At 38.4% G+C, this 21,600-nt stretch overlaps 1 protein-coding gene across 1 annotated transcript in view; it reads left to right on the forward strand.

The window, feature by feature from the left end:
• The first annotated feature begins 10,784 nt into the window (after positions 1–10,784).
• CCDC172 (coiled-coil domain containing 172) overlaps positions 10,785–21,600 on the forward strand; it is a 56,338-nt gene continuing 45,522 nt past the window's right edge. The window contains exons 1-2 of the mRNA XM_045876304.1: positions 10,785–10,863; positions 11,247–11,332. Coding sequence (XP_045732260.1) covers positions 10,785–10,863; positions 11,247–11,332 — 165 coding nt within the window. The remainder of the gene's footprint in view (positions 10,864–11,246; positions 11,333–21,600) is intronic.

Below are 21,600 nucleotides of genomic sequence, written 5' to 3' on the forward strand. Positions count from 1 at the left end.
ACAGCTAGTTTTTACCTTCCCCTACCCTCATATTGAACATAATCTAGTGAAAGCACCTTCTTTTTCTTCCTTTATAGTACCATCATTAAAAAACAACATTTTTGCCAAATCATAATTTACCTGAAATATGATTCAACATGGCTCTGTAGCTAGGTTGTCATGCAATACCTGGGATGCTTATACTAAAAAATTACTCATTGTTTATCTGACATTCAGATTTAACCGGGCATCCTGTATTTTTATTTGCTAAATCTGGCAACCCTATTTATAGGCAGGAATACAGGCCTTTGCAATTCACCTGATCACTTAAGCTTGGATACAGTATATCACAACTGATATATTGAACTGAGTATTGGTTTCCAGCATTTCCTGGTTATTACAACAAACATTTAAATGTTCCTTGTTTACACCGAAAAGTTTATTTACACCAAAGTTTTGCATACATTCATTTTTCTCCTTTATTTATTCAATGCGGAGTTCCTAGGCATGGGAACTAGCCTGGCACCATTCCGGGAGCTGGGAATTGGTGGTGCACAAAACAAATGGGTGCTTCCTCATGAAGCCAACGTTCTATTGTGGCTCCTGGCTTTCCTTTCAGGACGTTTACTCCCATTGCATACCAGATACTCTGATATACAAAGACCCATCACATATGGCTCCGCCCCCAAAAGCAGATAAACTATACTAGATTCGTTGTCCCTTGCTCATCTTAAAATTTCCCCCAGCCTCAAGTCAATCCCAAGTCGTTCCATGAACATTCAGTTACAGAAGAAATTTAAACTGTCATTTTTCACTTCCTTTGCCCTTCAGTATCCCAGATTGGGACACAGTTGACCCTGGAAGAGGGGGATATTACCTAGTGCCATCCTACCATCCATTTCTAAAATCCTGTCTTGTCCTCCCTGGGATCCATCCACTTGAAGGTCCTTGTTCTATCCTTTTCCTCTCCTGAGCCCTCACAGGAGATTCAGACAGATGAGTGGCATGCGCATTCTTCCTCTGTCTTCCTCACTCCTTCTTTGTGTACTTCCTCAACTCTTTTCTCCTTTTAACTATTTCATCCATTTGATACTGGTCACTACTAAACAAGAAAGGAAAATTAAAGGTTTGCCGTATTCTAGAAAGTTCTTGAGATATGGACCTAGCATAATTTTTTTTCTATATGAGTCAGGTTCTTTTCCCTGCATCTCACATTTTGACTGTGATGCACTTGGCTTTATTTTATGAGAGGTCTAGGTAGAGTATTATATACACTCAGGTATGATATTTAAAATGTATAACCACCATGGTAGACAAAATAATGGCCCCCAAAGATATTTGCATCCTAATCCCTGAAACCTGTGAGTTTGTCGCCTTATGTGGCAAAAGGGACTTTCAAGATGTGATCAAGTTAAGGATCTTGAGGTGGTGAGAGCATTTTGACTTATAAGCATCCTTATAAGAGAGTGGCAAAAATGTCAGAGAAGGAGAGAGATTTTAGGGGACTACAGTGCTGGCTTAAAGATGGAGGAAGGGGCAGGAGCCAAGGGTTGCAGATAACTTCTATAAGCCGGAAAAGGCAAGGAAACAAATTAGCCTCTAGAGCTTCCAGAAGGACCATGGATCCTTTGATTTTTGCCCAGTAAAACCCATTTTGGACCTATAACCTCCAGAACTGTAAGACAACAAATTTGTATTGTTTTAAGCCACTAAAGTTGTGGTGATTTGTTATAACATCAAGAAGACAATACACAGATAGACCCAGGCACTGCAAAATCAGAACTGACCCTGAGCAGGCTCCTTGAGGCTCTTTGTTAAGCTGAGTGTTACCTCTTTTTTGCCAGGTTGTAGGAGATCTGGATGGTCATGGAATTGGGACCTCCCAGTAGTGGGAGTTGGCCGTAGAAGGCTGGGGTGGTGGTTATTTATCAACCACTATGGGAGTATTTCAATATTTTTACAGTCACAATGGGTGTACTAATGGATTTCTGCTCATACACACTTATGCACAACTGAATCTGATGGATGTAGAGTGGATTCTGGCATGACTCTTGAATTTTTCTCCCCTAAAACCCTGATATTAACTCTTAATCAAAGTGGCCAAGGCAGTGATTCTAGTAGAATTCTATACTCATTTCTATGTGTCCTACACTGGGATTTTCCAGGGTGTGGATTGGGATGGCTCCTTCTTTCTCAGGAGCTTTTAAAAATGAAATTCTTAGTTGTTTGATTGTTTTCCCAACTTACTATCTGAACTTTCCATCTCTAAGTATTGAGAGGGTTCCCCCCCTTTCATCTCTCCTATTTTCTCCTTTCTTTAACCCTGCCTCTCCTCTCCCCATTTGAAAACAGGGGAAATCAGGGGAAAAGAGAGTCTGTGGCTTGCTCAAAGTCACCTAGCTAGGTATCAGCCACCCTGAGCATTAGACCTGGGTCAACACCCCATCCAGTGATGTGAAGTCACATCTCCACAAGGGAACAGTGCTTAGGGGTCACCCTCTTATTCTTAAATTGCATTCAGTCTCCTACAGATCTGCCTATGGCCTCCCCCTGCATTCTGAATACAATCTGAACTGCTTCCATTTCTTTCAGGGTCCTGCATGATGCAGCCCTGACCTCTTCACCAACCTGGTTTGTGCAGTGATCCCACTGGTCCTCTCCATTCTCAGACACCAGTTCTGTCCTGACATAGGGGCTTCGTGAGAGCCAGAATGTGTTGTCCATACTGTCCGTAGCAGGTGCTTGCCCCACAGTTATAGTTTACACTTAAACTTACTCTGTGTGCCTTGAGTTAATGAAGGTGTGTACTTTGTTGCTTGTTGCCCTGTAGGCTCCATGCATGCAGAAAGCTCATTCATCTTGCTCACTGTTGTAGCAGAGCCCATTACACAGTACTTCTGCAATGGACACTTTGTGGATGACGTTTGTGGTCATTTCTCATGGCCTCACCCTAAAGTCATCTCACCACTCTCAAGGCACGGAATTCCGAGGTTATCTTGTGAACCACCGATAAAAGCTGCCAACCAGATGCGGGGGGCCGAGTAAAAGGAAACACAAGGTGTCTGATCATTTATGTAAAATATCATAGCTGGCACTTAAAGGAAGTGGAAACTAGTTTTCTGACCTCTGCAGTAATCAGCTTACAACGTGAAGCAGGAGATTTGAATCCCCCTATCTACTTCTAGATGAGAATATTATGTCTCATTTACAGTTACAGCCTTCTGGACTGAAATATCATATTTTATGAGTAATAGCATCTGTAAGTAAGATAAAAGACATCACAAAAGAAAATGAAAGCATTTAAAATACAACAGTTACCGAAATAAAATCATCTTTAGGACATTCTTCTGACAAGTTCTCTTAGGGTTTATTAATTTCTTCTAAGAATATCACCATGAATCTTTTTTATGAGTGTTTGGATCCTGTGTGCACAATCTTTGCATTTATTCACTTGAGGCTAAGGCACAATAGAGTGCAGGATCTCAGCCTTTTCCTGCTTTTCTCTGTGTTAACATCTTGAAAAAGGAAATTGTAAAGGTAGATTATCAAAAGGTTTAAGAAACCTATTCATGTACACGTTTCATAAGTAGAATAATGAGATATAGCAGGAATGGAATTACAAGACCATCAAGTTTCAAATGATGATGTATATTACAACTTCAGTAATTCTAACATTTGCAATATCTCCTTACTTGTTTTCAGATATTTAAATTCCTTTCATTCTGTATGCATTCCCTTTAATTCTATTCCACAACTGCTTACTATTACCCATGAAATAATCAGCTTATTTCTGTTTAAAATGTTTCTTACTAAAAAAATTAAAAAATTTAAAAAATAAAATGTTTCTTACTGAGCTCTTTTATTTCAATGCTAATTAATTGTTTCCTTTAACCACCTTACAAAGTTTCCATATTCTATTATCAACACACTTGCAATGTCAAATAAAAGATAAGGTTTATGAGCCATGTAAACTATGATAAAACATTTTGAACTGTCTATGGCATCGTGAAGGGAAAATAATGGCAGTGTCTGACTTTTATAAGGTAATACTATTGTACGAAGCCCACTAAGTCATTTCAAACATTGGAAGCATAAAGTAATTTCATCCTGATAAATGAGCAATTTAGCAAATTGTTTTAAGAAGAAAAAGGATTTATGGTTCATCTACCTATATGTATATATGAGTATTACATTTTTTCAAACTTTCCAAAGAGTCGCTGTGAATAATTCATAGAAAGCAATAGAAATATTAAAATGTATCCCAAATTTCCAAATAGTCACTACGACTAATTTCCTGAAATTAATAGAAATCTTCATAGAAATTGTAATAAGAGAATATGTTAATTGTTGGTTTAAATTTGAACGTATTCAACAACTAGAGTCATTTATTTGCTGAGTAACCATGTACTTATTAGGTAGGCAAAGGCTATGTTAATGATGAAAACAAATAACTGGTAAGAAAAAAAAAAGCCTTAAATTTCTCTTTTTATTCTTTCTGTGTAATCCCAAACTACTTAAATTTATTGTCATGAAAACTACAACTTGATACAACCAGATTTTAAGGCCCTTGTTTATTCATCTTTGTAATTGAAAATTCGTATTTGCCTTACATACAGTGTCCACCCAATAAATATTTATTAAATAAACAAATGAATTATACAAGGTGAAGAAGAGTGGTTTCCAGGTTCTGTTTTATTTTTGTTTTCCAGAGCTGACAGGCTAACCTCCTGGGTCGGGGCACCTGGGGAAGCCTTTCTGGACCCTGTGCTGGGCTCCTGACTCTGACAGTGTGAAAATCCAAGTTCACCAGTTTCACTACAGCTTTTTAGTTACAAAGAGCTTGCTATTTCATGACTCCTAACGTGTTATTGGAATTTCTTCATGCAATATATTTCACAACCAAAACAAGTTTGCTTTTCTCAATCAATAATTAAGAAGTGACAGTTTACTTTCATTTCTATTATGGAAGTGTAAGACTGAGAATAAAATTGATACCTTTAAGTATTTATACTTATATATATGACTTTATCATATATATGTGTGTATTTGTATATATATGCATATGTACATATGCATGTGTGTTTTCTCTATATGTACCTATATTTATCTACCTCTCTCTTTTTCTCTTTATCTATCTATCTATCTATCTATCTATCTATCTATCTATCTATCTAATCTCCTTAATGGGGAAGGGCTCCTATAGTAGGTGAATTGCCCCAGGCCAGCTCTGAACCCCAGCTGTTATACCCTTTCTTCAAACTCTTGCTAGAAAGTTCAATATAGAAAAAAGATAAAAGAGGAGTTCTTTTAACTGAAGTAGTTGAAAGCCACTGGTGAACAAAAAAGATCTTTCATTGGAGCAGAAGGAATTAGGAAGGAGTTCTAAGCCTAGCTCTGACATTAATTGCCTGTGCCATGTTGGGGAAATCCATCAACCTCCATGGCCTCCGTGCTAACATCTATGAAATAAAAGGATTGTGCAAGATGTTTTCTGAAGTCTAAAATAAACACTAAACACTAAAATACATTGATTGTAATAGAAATAAATCAGCCACTTAAGTTTTTTTTTTTAAAAATCATAACTAGTTCCTGCAACTTAACTTTTAAAGTCTGTTATATGCATTGAATTTGTGTCCCCCCCAAAATACATTAAAATCCTAAATCTCTGGTAGCTCAGAATGTGACCTTATTTGGAAATAGGGTTATTACAGACGTTAATTATTTAAGATGAGGTCATACTGGTGTATGGTAGGCCTTTTATCCAATATGACTGGTGTCCTTATAAGAAGAGGAAAGAAAAAGACGCAGAGACAGACTAGGAGAACTCCAAGGGACAATGGAGGTAGAGATTGGAGTGTTGCATCTACAGATCAAGGAACAGCAAAAATTACCAGCAAGGACCAGCAGCTAGGAAGAGGTAAAGACCAGATTGTCCCTCAGAGCGCCCAGAAGGAACCAACCCTGCCAACATCTTGATTTCAGACTTCTGGCCTCCAGAACTGTGAGAGAATAAACTTTTGTTGTTCTAAATCACTGAGCTGTGATATTTTTGTTATAGCAGCTCTAGGAAACTAATATAAATATTAGGAATTGAATATAATACTTTGTATACAGATTTCATTTTTAGTTTTACATGTTAGACATACAGCTGGTTAAATAAGCATTTACAACGCATGATCCATTCTCAGTTATTTTTCCTTAAATCATGTTTGATTTTAATTGGTTAAACATAGATTGTGTTACTAATCCAAATTCCGTAAGTCAAAAAATATCTTCCGAAAAGATATTAACTTGTTGATGATAAGCATTTTTTTTTAGGAAATGTATCCGCTTTGAAATGAAACACAGCTGCTGAAACAGTCTTATTTTCTCCAGCCTCTAGTTTTTGGAGGCAGGAAATGAAGTAGTTAAGGATCTGCTTTAAGATTTTATCAGGGTTTAAATCCTGATTCTGCTACCATATGTGACCATGGACAAGTTACTTAGTTCTCTCTGCCTCACTTCTCCAATTGTAATGTGGAAAAAAGTAAAAGCATTGAACTTATAAGTTTACTGGGTTGGTTAAGAGAATTAAGATGTGTCAAGGTCTCAGACAGTGGATGGCATGTAGTAAGTTATTAATACATGTTAGCTGTTATTCTCTTCCTTTCTAGTGCTTCAAACCCACTGCCACAGATTGACTACAGGAGCAACTCTGACAGACCACTCACCTGCTGGAAAACATGACATGGTCCCCGTCACATATATGAAATTGTTAAAGACCGTCTAGATGTTGGCTTCATCTAACTTTCTGCTTTTTTTATTCCTTACTCGCTATCTATTGAAGTCACACCCTCCTTGAAAAGGTAGCTCATATTCTATCCCCTACTGGTAAGTCTCCCGGATCACCTACATCAGACTTATTCTTTCTCCCTCTGCCATATTCCCCTAGCACAAGGGTGAAGCTCTCATATACAGTCTGCTTAGGAGTATTTGTGCATGCTACATCCCATTTGATAGATGATGACCTCCAGGAGGACAGGGCTTGTACCTTTCAATTTTGTATCCTCCCTAGTACCTAGCAGAGATTTTTTTTTATACTTAGTAGATACTCAATAAATGGTTGTTAAACTTGGTTGAACCTACGTTTTGTTTTTCTTTTTGGCAGATGCCCTAAGAAAAACAAAATAAATGAATTACTTTTCTTCTTTTCATTGCAATATATATGCCCTGGGCTAGTGGGTATTTGCAAGCCTGGTTTAGAACCTAGGGAAGTCATCAATCTAAGAATGGAGAGGAAATGCATTTTAAATCACAAGAGCAATATAGCCTTATGTAAGGCCTTCTAGCAAAGCAATTATCAATGGCTCAATAACCCAGGTGCTAGAGTTATTATGAACAAAAGTTTGAGGTTGAGAGACAATGAGTGATCTTAACTTTTATATTCCATAGGTATGCAATTCAATGAAACATGTACAGATGGAAAGTTTAGATTTGAGAATCATGTGGGTATCATAATGCAAATAATTGGCTTTCTTTCTGAAGAACATCTGTTGAAACATCTGAAAGCAGTCGTTTATACTGATGCCAAAATGCTGAAAAATATAATAATTCTCCAATGAGGTTAGAAATATCCAGGGGAAGAAAAATAGTTTTTACGTAGTTCTGTTTTTATTAAATCCTGTTGTTGTTTCTCTAATATGGCACATAGGAGATGCTCAATAATATTTGTTGAGTGAATGTTGAATGAATAGCAGAGACTCATTAAACCGTTGTTGAATGAATCATTTTTTCAGACTTATAAGATACCGTTTTCCAAAAATGGTATGCCCTAGTTTTACCATGCCGTATACCATTTTTATTTGGCATGAATTGAAGTAATGCTACTCTTGCTCTGAATATTATAGAATGTAATCAGCATGTATATCTACAAGAATAAATATCTTACTGAAGAAAATATATGAATAAAGCTAGTATATGATAATAATATTTTAATATCCTAACATGTTACTTTTACTCCTTATTATAAAACATTTAAAATTTGGGGCGCCTGGGCGGCTCAGTTGGTTAAGCATCTGCCTTCAGCTCAGGTCATGATCCTGGGGTCCTGGAATGGAGCCCCACTGCGGGCTCCTTGCTCAGAGGGGAGCCCCCGCTCCTGCTCCCTCTCAAATAAAACAAAATCTAAAACAAAGCCAAAAAGAAAACACTTAAAATTTGAATTGTGAGCTTGCAAAATCATGTTTATTTCAACAAATAAAAGAAAAGGAAAAACCCTGCTAATGTCTATAGTGGTGATGCCTCTGAGAAGAATTGAACTTGGGATTTAAAAGCACCCAAATATTCTGTGATATGAAGACTGCAGAAGATGAAGAAGCCATTTCTCCCCATAACCCCATTCCAGAATTTCCAGCAGTTCTCTCTTGCATATGCCTGTGTGAGTGAGGCGACTGGGCTCCCGAAAGGCTGCCTAAATTCCACTCTGCCAAGTTTTCAGTACAGAAAGAACATGTTAAATAATAAATGTGAGTTTGAGTGTAACTAATAAAATTGGAATGTTAAAGAGCAGCATGCTTTTGAAAAGCAGCCTCCTTGTGAGGATGCCCCCTGTGCAAGTCCACGGGAAATAATTCTGAAGGGAGTGATATTAATTAGTAATATAATTTATCTTCTGGAAGCCCTTTCCTTTGATAGCGCCGTGGTACAGTTCATAAGCTTCCAAACAAATGCTCAAAGAAAATGGTTCAAACCACAATTTCAGTTTTGTTTTCCATCCTTGAATGGATAAAAGAGTCAAATTTATTTCAGTATATCTAAGTTTTACACATGCATCACATGATGGAGGATTATGAAGATATAAAAGTATATTCATGAAGAGTTTTCAATGAAATGGTAAAATGCTTATGATGTAATCAAAGGAAAACAGAGTGGTATCCAAAATTAAATTCATGGCCTCTGATCTCAGATTTCTTGGTTTCAGCTCTAGCTCTGCCATATACAAGGTGTATGTATACAAGGTAGGCTGCCTTGGGCAAGATACTTAACTTTCCTGCTCTCAGTTTTCTCATCTAATACTATAAAGGTAATAGTAAAAATCATTGTGTTCAGAATAGTGCCCAGCATATACTTAATAAATAACATTAATCATAATCGTTATTATCCACAATATTGTCAAACTTGTAAAAGAAAACTGCAAGGTGAGAAGGATTAGCTGGAAGGCAGTAGCCAAAATGTTATTAATACTTGCTTCTGAATGGTATGTTTATGGGTAATTCTTTTCTACAGCATTACACTTTTCTGTATGTATTGTTTTGTAATACAGTTTAAATACAGTTTAAAAATTAAGTTTTATGCATACATGGCTTGATGGAAACTGAGGTGGAAATTTGGAATAGGTTAAAACTTATAGCCCAATAAAAAAACAAACAAACAAAAACTTATAGCCCAATATACTACAGCATTAATGAAATATTAACACTCATACAGATGATGTGACAGACAGAATTCACATTTACTTTCTTTCAATTCTAGTACAATCTAACTAAAAATTATTTTTTAGGGGTGCCTAAGTGGCTCAGTCGGTTAAGCGTCTGCCTTCGGATCAGGTCATGATTCCAGGGTCCTGGGATCGAGCCCCACATCGGGATTCCTGCTCAGTGGGGAGCCTGCTTCTCACTCTCCCTCTGTCTGCCACTTTCTCTCTCTGTCAAATAAATAAACAAAGTCTAAAAAATATATGTATATATATATATTTTTTTTGAAGTTTAGCCAGTGTCAATTCTACATTCAGAAAAAAAGTCAAATGTTTATTATAATCTTACAATTTTGGCCTGCTAAAACTAAAAATGCTTTATTTTTTCATTTAAAAATCCCATGCAAAAGTCCCAAAGGTGCCTTTCATGTTTAAGCTTTAATTAGCAACCACTTTGGTCTCTGACACACATTGTGCAGATACTGAAGTGTTAATATCACTGAAGCTTGATTACAAAAGGCAATGATTAATTTTAAAGCAGACTAAAAAGATATGCCCTGATTACAAAAGAATGATTAGGACGGAATGTCAGACGTTGCACATTTATAGCAGTCTCTGCCACCGTCAAAGGATCAGACGTTGCAGTTTATATTTAGAATCACGAGTACTTGGTTCTTTATACTGCCGCGGGTTTGCGCCTCGGAGAAAGATCACCGCAAGTCCAAGCAAAGCCTTCAGACCTTTGGGGCCACGTGGCCAAAGCAAAGCGCCTGAATGCGCTTGGGCCCAACGGGGCGCCGTAGTTCAGTCCCCACCCGGCGAGGCCAGGCCCACGCACCGGCCGCAGCCCGCAGGAAGGCCTCCCGCCCGCGGTATTGTTAGCAAGTACGCGTTCTGCTGTGGGGCAGAGCATTATGAGGACCTTCTCCCTAGAGATAGAGGAGGTGGAGAGGAAAAGGCCAGCCCCGCGCTGGGGTGCTGCCCAGGCCGGCGCCGACGCCACGGCTCGCGGCCTCCATTTCTATTTGCCACCAGCACAGAAGGGAACCCCGAGAGGGCCTGGGTCCTCGAATGAGGGGAGCTGCGTTCCGCCAGCGAACGAAGGCGGAGTTTCTGTCCCGGGCAGAGAGAGGGTGCGAGGGGGGATAAACGGTTGGCTGGCTGGCTGTGGCTAGTGAACCGGGGAAACCAAGGCCGGGAGCCGGGCTGGCGCCCCGCCTGGCGCGTCCTGGGCGGAGGCCCATCCGGCGAGAGCCCTGCGCGGTCCTCCGTCCTCCCTGTGCCTTCCAGGGGCCGCGGACTCCGCCGCAGATCCTGAAGGGCGCCAGCCGATCCGCGGGAGCCCGGGCCTGAGATGAGTTTGGAGTCCTTGTTTCAGCACATCATCTTCTCGGAGCATCAGGCCGAGGAGAGTCGCCGCGTGATCCGAGAAGGTCGGTGCTTCTGTCGCCGTCTGCGGCCTCGGGCTCCTGGGGGGTGGGGGTGGGGGGTGCTCAGAGCGAAGGCAGCAGCCAAGGCGTGGGCAGAGCAGGGAGGGGGCTCTGCTGTCCACGTGCACAGACATGGGGACTTCAGAAAGTTAGAGATGGGGCGCCTGGGTGGCTCAGTCGGTTGAGCGACTGCCTTCGGCTCGGGTCATGATCCTGGAGTCCCAGGATCGAGTCCCGCATCGGGCTCCCTGCTCGGCGGGGAGTCTGCTTCCCCCTCTGACCCTCCCCCCTCTTGCGCGCTCTCTCTCTGTCTCTCTCAAATAAATAAAATAAAATCTTAAAAAAAAGAAAGTTAGAGATGTTGAAGGATTTCATTTGTATTCCAGTAAGGTCGGAGATAAACAGATGTCGTGAAGATATGAAGAAAGCAACCGAGGAGCTGAACGAAGAGAAAACCAAGTTAGAATCCAAGGTAGCTTGACATGCAGAGCATGCTCATTCTCACTTGAAAAAAATCTATTTGAACTTGGCTTTTTGAAGATATTTTACTATTTAACCAGTTGTCCTTCAAGTAGGAGGCACACTCCTGGGCGGGTTAGTGCAGTGCCATATTGCTGGGTAATATTTCAAACTCCAAATCCAAGGACACTCATTCTAATAGGCACTTGTCCTAAAGAAACCAGTTTAAGTAATAATGAATGGATTGTCCATGTTGTGGGATGGTTAACTTTTTTTTTTTTTTTTAAGATTTTATTTATTTATTTGACAGAGAGAGAGAGACAGACAGTGAGAGAGGGAACACAAGCAGGGGGAGTGGGAGAGGGAGAAGCAGGCTTCCCGCAGAGCAGGGAGCCCGATGCGGGGCTCGATCCCAGGACCCTGGGATCATGACCTGAGCCGAAGGCAGACGCTTAAGGACTGAGCCACCCAGGCGCCCCGAGGGATGGTTAACTTTTTAAAAGAGCCCGATGTCACTGGAAAAAATAATTGTTCAATAAGTAGTTGGTGCAGGCTATACGTTTTGAATAGTAAATAATTCAAGAAGTGTGCTGCGTGATGTAACAATTGGAATGTAACTTTCCAACGAGTCTCTGCCTTTTGGTTTTTTTTTTCAATTCTCTACCACATTTTGGACATTTCTTTCATCCCAAAGTAGAATTTTTTCACTAGCATCTTTCTTTTCTGCATCATTTGAAAAGTTATGTTATTTTAAGTAGAAGCAAGGAAATCCGATGGCTTCTTGAAGGAGGATTTTGAAGGGTGGGTAGAATTCTGGAAAGGCAGAAATAAGTAATAGGAGAAAAGTTATTTGGGGCAGAGAGAGGATATGAACAAAAGGGAAATATGCCCAAGGCATATTGGGAGAGAAATCTAGTCAGAGCAGAGGGCTGATTTCTGGGAATAGGAGGAAACCATTCCAGGCTTTTGATCAGGGAGTAGTGTGATAAAAGTGGTTTTAGGAAGATTTCTCTGAGCCCTGGGAGGAAGGGAGCTAAGAACATCATCCAAGTATGCCCTAATGAAGGCCTTGCCTAGGGGGGAAGGGGGGACGACAGTCATTCAAAAATATTTATTCAATACCTAGAGATAAACTAAGCAAGCTGTGTGCAATGGGAAATCTGTTTGAGGATGTCTGCTTAAAAAAATGTCTATTTTAACTTCCTAGTGTGAGGAATTTCTAGTTTTCTTTGTGAACAAAAGTAATCATAGATCCCTTCTCTACTTGGTGAGTTTCTGCTCTTCTTTCAAGTCTTACCCAAATGTCACCTGTGAAGCCCACCGTTGGACAGCTTGGAGAATTTTTTTTATTATAGTTCAGGGCACCATGTTACAATTAAACAAGAGTACTTACTTGCATTTGTGTTTGTATCCCTCACTGTTTTGGGGGCAACACATCTGGAATTTTTTTCTTAACCATCTTTTGTTTCCACAGCTTGTAGCCAGTGCCTAGCACCTAGTTTACTTTGGTGTTTGAATAAATTAAAGAGTACTAATAGTAAGATAATAGGGAGAGTGCTGTCTTATAAAATAGAATTTTGGACTGTTACTCAATGAGACCCTAGGTCCTGTTTTGCTTGTGAGTAGCAGATAAAGTAGCTGCTAACACTATAAACTAATGGGAAGGGCAGAGCATTAAGAACGTCATGATGTAGCTTTCTTTTTCTTTAAAAAGAATTGAGATACTTTAAGGATTGGTAACTGGAAGCTAATAGAAGTAATAGGCAAAACATACAATTAGGTAATGCTTAGCTGACACTTACTGAGCACTTACTGTATGCCGGGCACTATTCTAAATGCTTCACCCATATTAAGTCCTTTACCCCTGCCAGGAATCCTGTGATGAGGCACCATTATTAATCTCCTTTTATGGGTGAGGAAACATGACTTGCCCATGATATATAATTAAAAACAATTAGGCTACCATAATGAAAGTAACAATTGAGTAATGACAGCATATTTTATTAAAACAGATTTCTTGAGCTCATCTTAGATTTTTTTCTTCACGAAATCCACATATAATAATGTATCTGAAGCTTTTGCAGTTAGTTTAGGGCAGTTTTTAAAAGGTCACTTATGTAAGTTTTTATACAAAATGTATTTTTCCCGGATTGGTGAAGATATTGACCTGACAGATAACAAATGTTAAAAAAAATTTGCTCTTTATATGTCTTCTTTGAAAAAAAATAGGTTTACTCTTTGTACTATTTTCTTTTTTAGCAGCCTGTTTTGTTGAAAGTGGAAATGTAATTTGTTGCTAAATACACATACATAAAAAATGTTGACTCAAATATTTATACTTGAGAAAAGACAGAGCAAGTCCTTAACATTGTTTAGAAACATCTGCTGAAATTACTAATTAATATAGGCTCTTAAATGTGCATTGTTTTTTGATCAGCTTATATACATGGGTATCTTACTAATAAAATTAACATATGAGGTTCACAGTTCATACAATACTAATTTGTAATTGAAATAATTTGATTTATAATATAGTCAAAATGGTGTGTGTGTGTATGTGTATGGATAAAGATTTTAAAAGTGGGACCACAATTATAACGTAAATGACTAATGGGAACAACTGAAGAAGTAATCATAAATTGATTTCTTGTATCTTTTATTCTCAGAGTTAATTATATGTCTGCCAATAACAATGAAAATATATTTACTTGAATATTTGACTTGGCATTTATTGACCAATTTATCAAGTGGAAGCAGCATCGGGAGAAACTAGAACATAATTTGAATAGGCCAGTGCTTGAGCTATTTGTACAGTGATACATTCAGACAATATTTGGGGCATTTACTTTGGAAGTTGCTTGTGTTCAAAAAATGTATTTAGGAAGTACAGTACTCATTTTTTTTTCTGTTCTGTAAAACCCAGGTAGCATGTAATTAGAACTTGAATGATAGCATTTGCCTTTCAGGGCTCGATGAGCCCTTTAAAATATATGGTTGCAAAAGTCTCAGATTATATAGTATGAGTACTTTGTGCATTGGAGAGCTACAGTATGGCTGGTTAGGTTTGGTAATATGAAAACAGAAAGACAAGAACATGCCCTGGATTTGCATTAATGCTTACCAAAATACCCAAAGCTTCTGATAGTCAAGGAAAGGCTTTATAGTATTGATGACAGAGCAAATCCAAAATTAAGAACCCACAGAACATTTGTAGCTTCTTCTAAGCATCTAAAAGTTTTTTTTTTCTGTTTTAAAAATAGTATACAGTTAAAATTTGGGCATTTAATCTGTAAAAACATATAAAACCTAACATAATACCATACTGTCTCAAAAGAAAGTAAATGGAAGAAAGCTATTTTGTTTAATTTTTCTTCTCCCAATTTTACCTTATTATGTAAACATTATAACAATAATAAAATAATATGGCATGAATTTTTTTAAAAAAATTCATTATATTGAAATAAACAAGTAACTTAAGGTGGCTTTTATTTCAAAATGTGCACATTCCTTTTTTTTTTTTTTTTTTTTTAGTTGATAAAAACCCTCCCAGTTAGGGACCCTCCTAGTTAGGAACCCTCCCAGACCAGCAGACAAAGTCGTATCTGTTCGTACACTATTACCTAATTAGGGAAAGAACAAAATCACAAATTATTATCATATATAATATTGAAATGGAGTTTTGTTATGGAGATTTTTCTTTTTGTAAAAGTTGCATCAAGAAAAATTTATATCCATCTTTAATTTTATTAATTGTTACTTAAAACCATAAATAAAAGGACATTATTTCTTCGCTCAAACATTGTTTAAATAGCAGTACACGTGAATTATTTAATCCCAATTTTAGAAAATAACATGGAAATTCTGTTTATCACAATTTTACACATTCCTATATATAGGTTCATTAATTGTGACCAGGACGCTTTCGGGGGTAGTTACACTTAGTTGTTTGCACTGTCTCTGACTTTTTTACATGAAAGTCTTTTAAGCAAAATCCCTCCTGTCCTAAACATGTACAGCTGATTTTTAAAAAATTGCAGTGTAGAATTTTGGTATATTGTCTCTTACATTCACTTTGATCATATGTACAATTCCATAGCCAATCATATTATTGAGTCTGGAGTCCATTCTACAGAGGACTTTTCATTTATTTATTTATTTATTTATTTATTTATTTATTTATTTATTTATTTATTTATTTTTAAGATTTTATTTATTTATTTGACAGAGAGAGACACAGCGAGAGAGGGAACACAAGCAGGGGGAGCGGGAGAGGGAAAAGCAGGCTTCCTGCTGAGCAAGGAGCCCGATGCGGGGCTCCATCCCAGGACCCTGGGATCATGACCTGAGCCAAAGGCAGACGCCTAACAACAGAGCCACCCAGGCACCCCAGAGGACTTTTCTTTTATACTCAAAGTACTTGCTAGAGGTTTGGTGGATGTTTTTTTCACTCCCCAATGCTACTTCCAAAACATTTTTCTCCCTCCTTATGGTAGCTCATGCTATGTTCTACCATCATTTACCCATTTCTCTTTTCTGTTATCCTACTAATTCACTGGGTACTCTCCCTTGCTCTTAGAATTGGTACCTGGTCCCAGGTCCCACTGTTCTCTTATTTATCTGGATCTTGAGTCCATTTCTGTCTTTCTCGATTATTACTTGCCTATGTATTCATTTCCCTCTTTATTCTTAGATTTCATCATTGGTCATTCCACTCTTCCTCCTGATTCCTCGCTCCTTTTTTTTCACTTCCCTGGCAAGACTCCAAGTGAACCAATTACCTGCTACTATGTCAGCACTCAGGCAGTTCCAGGGGAGATTGGATCCAGTATTCACTAACGTGAGCCTCAGCTCCAACTGAGACTTCTACATTGCCTGGAAATACTACTACATTCCTTACTCTCTGTAATGACTATTTCAGCCTTCACTCTTCTACATTTTAGCCTCTCTTCTGAACTACTTAGCTCTCAGGAGGTAATTTTGCCTTTTGTTTCAGAGAAAATAGAAAACATCCACCAGGAAATTTTTTATTTTCCCACCTGCCTATCTTCAAACCTGCCTGTGTGAAGACCCATCTCCCCTTTCTTCCTGCTTTCTTGAAAGATGTCCTTCCTCCTGAAAAAGGATAGTTCTAGGTATACTTCAAATCCCATCATCTCCTGTATCGTCATTATCATTATCATCATCATTGTTATGCATGTTAGTGGGAAGGGGCCTATAGAGAGAGGTTGAAGACAAAGACGAGAGAGAAAATATAATCAAGAGTTAAAAGTCCCTGAGGAGGTGGAAGGAGGATGGGTGGGATCCAGAGCCTAAAGTAAGAACTAGCCTTCGACAAGAGGAGAGATACCTCTTCTGTTGTAAAAACTGAAAGTAAGGGGCACCTTGGGTGGCTGAGTCAGTTAAGCGTCTGCCTTTGGCTCAGGTCATGATCCCAGTGTCCTGGGATCCAGCCCTGCATTGGGCTCCCTGCTCAGCGGGTAGTCTGCTTGTCCCTCTCCTTCTGCCCCTGCCCCTACTTATGCTCTCTCCCTTGACCTCCCAAATAAATAAATAAAATCTTAAAAAAAAAACCCAAACCCTAAAAGTAATAGTATTGACCAAATCATTACTATATATCAGGCCTCATGCTAAGCGTTTTACAAACCTTAGCTCAATTAACTCTCACAAGAACCCTGTGAGATTGGTAGAATTATTCCATTATTCATTTGAGAAAATTGAGACTCAGAGAAATTAAGTACCTTGCACGAGGTCACATTAAATGGCAAGTAATAGATGGAAGATTTGAACGTATATGGGGTTAACTAGAGAGTCTCACTTTTTTTTTTTTTTTTAAGATTTTATTTATTTGAGAGAGAGAGAACACGAGCAGGGGGAGGGACAGAGGGAGAAGCAGACTCCCTACTGAGCAGAGAGCCTGATGCCAGGCTGGATCCCAGGACCCTGAGATCATGACCTGAGCTGATGCAGACACTTAACCGACTCAGCCACCCAGGTACCCCCGAGAGCCCTCACTCTTAACTGCTGTAGTAGAGTGTAAAGAACAGAATGAGGAAAGGATGAGGATATAGGAAAGTTTGGAGACAGTGACAAGAAACGAAAGGCATGGTTCACTAAAAGCCACCTAGCTTTGTTAGTTCAACAATTTTGATTAGTATATGTCTTATGTGTTTAATGAAATTATTAATAAAAATGTTTTATTTCTTTGTTCCTCTGCTTTTACAGTTGGGTGGCCTTATGCGAGCAAGGTAACACCGTGAGTTTGCAGAAGCTTCCCTGTAATCATAAGGGCTACTCATTGGTACAGATCTATTTTAGTCAGGTAGCAGGTTAGCCGCTGAGGGTTGAGACCAGTCAGAAGTACCACCCTTTCCTTAGAAGGTTCTATCAGTTTAGGGTGCTTTTGGTTGCAAATAATAGAAATTCAGTTCAAAATGACTTAAACATATTGAGAAACAATTGACTTATATATTCGAAAACCCAACCTTTGATTCAACAGTTATATCAGTTGGAATTGCATCAGGTTGCTTATAACAAAAATGTAACCATAGTGGCTTTACCAAATAAGGGGTTATTTTTTTCTATGTAACAGAAAGTATGGAGGTAGGAAATCCACAGCCATTTATTAAAATTGCTCAAGGAAATCGTGAAAGACCCCAGTACATTCTTTCTATTCCACTATCCTTAGCTTGTGGCTTTCATCCTTACAGTCACAGTACTGCTCCATCCGCAGGCATCATATTTGAATTCCAGCTGGAAGAAGAGGAGAGCATAAAAATCAAAAGACTTCTCATGTGGCTTTATCATTGTTTTGATGGAAGGGAAGTCCTCTCTAAGGACTTAGTGCTGCATCTTAAGGATTAGAATTTTTCACATGGTCAACCTTGGAAAATGGATCCTGGGAATGTAAATACTTTTTAGCTGGATGCATTACTGCTCTGAATAAAATTGGGATTTTATTAATAAAGAAGAATGGCCGAATGCTGGTTGTCCTTTTGTTCCCCTAAAAGTAAGTAACAACTCCCCTAAAAGTAAGTAACAACAACTGCTTTCTACTTCTAAATCAGGGAGAGAGAGAGAGAAGGAAGTTTGTAGACGCTTTCTCTGAAAAGCAAGGAAATTATCCTCATCGGATACCTTCTTCCATCTCATTTCCACAAATTGTAACATGTGACTATCCCTGAACCAGTAACTGTGGTCAAAGGTAGTAAATTCTTCCAAATTCAGTGAGCTGTCTAGGGATGGTACAAGTTTCCAAAAACTAATAGCTAACCAAAGAAAGGAGGAATACATGTTTGAGAGGCAACCACAGTGTCTACAACAAATATTTTAGTGGTTAAAGCCAGAATGACCATGTAGAGAGTCCCTGTCATTGGTTGAAGTATGTAAGGTTAATTATGTTTATCATTTAATCTTAGTATGATTTATCATATATGAAAGAATATAATGCAAGGTTTTCCCTTGTAAGTTACCCCTCAGGCAAGCAAGAGTTGTTTTATGTTAGAGTCCTTAAGAAGCCTTTATGTTATTACATGCACTTAAAATTCCTTTATTTTGAACAAGAGCTCGATGATAGTTTGAGATGCTTGAAGGAATCACCAGATTGAATTGATTTTTAAAAAGTAGACAAAGACATTTAACAGATTGCTAAATCTGGGAGTATGACCTCAGAATTCTAAGTGCTAAATGTCATTGTGAAAAAGCCACTTAATAATACCCCCCCCCAAAATCCACAAATCTCTAAAACATAGTATTGTGATAAAAAAGTAACCTATAGAAAGTACATAAGTATATACCATTTAAAAACACACAAAACATCTATGAGGGATTATAAATATATAGTGAACTATAATGACATGCATGGAATGATAAGTAGCAACATCAAGTAGTGATTATCTCTGATGGGGGGTGGAAGATAAATGTAATCAGGGAAGGGTATACAGGTCACTTTAGCTGTACACATAATGTTTAATTTCTTAAGCTGGGGGTGGGGACATAGCTGTTATGTGACTTTTAAAAATAAAGATACATTTTGAAAGTTACAAAGCAATGTTTTTTAGTCTATTCAGAAAGTTACGTAGCCATCACTAATTACAGAACATCTTCATCACCCCAAAAAGAAACCCTATGCCCATAGCAGTTCCCCTCCATCCCCCTCAAACTCCACCAGCCCAAAGTCACCACTAATCTACTTCTGTCTCCAGACATTGCATTTAAGTGGAATTTTATGATAGATGGCCTTTCTGACTGGCTTCTTTCACTGAGCATGTTTTCAAGGTTCATCCATATTGTAGCATGTATTCCTTTCTATGGCTGAATAATATTCCATTGTACGGATATACCTAATTTGTTTATCCATTCAACAGTTAATAGACATTGGGTTGTTTCCACATTTTAGCTATTATGAATAATGTCACTATGAATATTTGTCTACAAGTTTTTGTATGAACATACATTTTCAATTCTCCTGGGTATTCCATCCAGGAGTGGAATTTCTGGGGCATATGGTATGGATAGGTTTAACTTTTTGAGGAAATTCCAGACTGTTTGCAGAGTAGCTGTACCATCTTACTTGTCACCAGCAGTATCCCAGGGCTCCAATTTCTCTATAGCCTCACCAACACTAGTTATTTTGGGTTTTTTTATTTGTTTTGTTTTTGTGTTGTAGCCATCTTAGTGGATGTGAGACAGTATTTGGTTTATACTTTGGTTTTGGTTTATATTTCAAGTTCCTTAGTGACATTAATGCTGAACATCTTTTCAGGTGCTTATTGGCCATTTGGCACCATCTATTCTTAAGATGAGCTGCTGGATTAATGGTCGTGTCCATGGTTCCACTTCTTTTATTGGAGGGCACTGGTCTCTGAGAAGTAGTGATCTCTCTTCATACTGATAGAACTGAAATAATTACATTTCTAAATGAAGTGAAAAATATGACATATAGCATCTATTGAACTCCTTTTTCTCAACTTTGTTTTCATGATCTTAAGAAAATCCAAAGAATATCTCATGGTAATAGCAGTTTAGAGCAAATCCTGTAACAGTATGCCAGATAGCCTTTCTATTTGCAAGTCCTTATAAATCACAAAAGTTGCACACTTCCTGGCTTGGGTCCACAAAGTGGAAAATCTACTGCACTGTTTCTAATTGTATAAAATCTACACCAGTGTGCCTATTTCTTCTCTTCTCTTTTTTTTTCTCTTTTCTCTTTCCTTTTCTTTCCTACTCTCTTTCCTACTCTAAGTAAATTGTTTAGCCTGAAATGTTAGAAATGTTCTCAACAGAAAAAAAAAAAAGCTTCCTTTCCAGGAACCGAGAGAAGGGTTCTCTAATTAAAGAACAGTAAGTTTGGGGCGCCTGGGTGGCTCAGTCATTGGGTGTCTGCCTTCGGCTCAGGTCTCGGTCCCAGGGTCCTGGGATCGGGCCCTGCATCGGGCCCCTGCTCGGCGGGAGGCCTGCTTCTCCCTCTGCCACTCCCCCTGCTTGTGTTCCCTCTCTCGCTATGTCTCTCTCTGTCAAATAAATAAATAAAATCTTTAAAAAAAAAAAAAGAACAGTAAGTTTGTGGCTCAGTGTGCAGAAAGCATGAGATTACATTTAGTTTGCTAACCTCCTAAGATTATACAGCACAAAAGATTGCCCTTTCAGAGTTTGCCTTTTTGCCTTTTGTGATTTCTTAGAAAGTCAATTAACTGTGTTCCTCATTTCTAAATATCTCCAATCACACATTGAATAATTATTCATTCAACAAACATTCATTAAACAACTTCTACATTGCACTGTGAATAAGTGGAAATAAATTACATAATGACTTTCTACCTTAATTTGAGAATTAGCATCAAACAGCTTCAAGTGTATAAACTTAACTGTAAACTCAAAATTCTTGATGTTCTCCTTTCTAAAAAAAGTTTGTAATAACTTTTGATGTTTTCTCTGTGGTTCTATAAAGAAAAACTTTTCATATTTGTCACAAGTAATTAAAGCACAAAAATAGATGAGGGCACCAGATATCCTTAGAGTACAGCACTGGGCATTTTCGTGGGGGTGGTCTATTTTTCTAAGGGTGTTTGCCTTTGCAGTGGGTTCTGCTGTTCTTGAATATGCCAACTATTCTTTGACTTTGGGGCTTTTGCACTTGCTGTCTCCTCTGCCTGAAATGCTTCTTCCCTCAGCTAGGGATGTTTTGTGCACACTCATTTCTTTTAGGTCTCTTTCAGCAGGGTGGCCAACCATTCCACTGGAATGTGAGCCTTTACGTCAAGACATGCAAATCCTGGTGGTTGG

The sequence above is a fragment of the Mirounga angustirostris genome, unplaced genomic scaffold (assembly GCF_029215605.1).
Source record: "Mirounga angustirostris isolate CCGP_5_RB_7025 unplaced genomic scaffold, mMirAng1.0.hap1 SCAF_6, whole genome shotgun sequence".
In the NCBI taxonomy this organism is placed as follows: Eukaryota; Metazoa; Chordata; class Mammalia; order Carnivora; family Phocidae; genus Mirounga; species Mirounga angustirostris.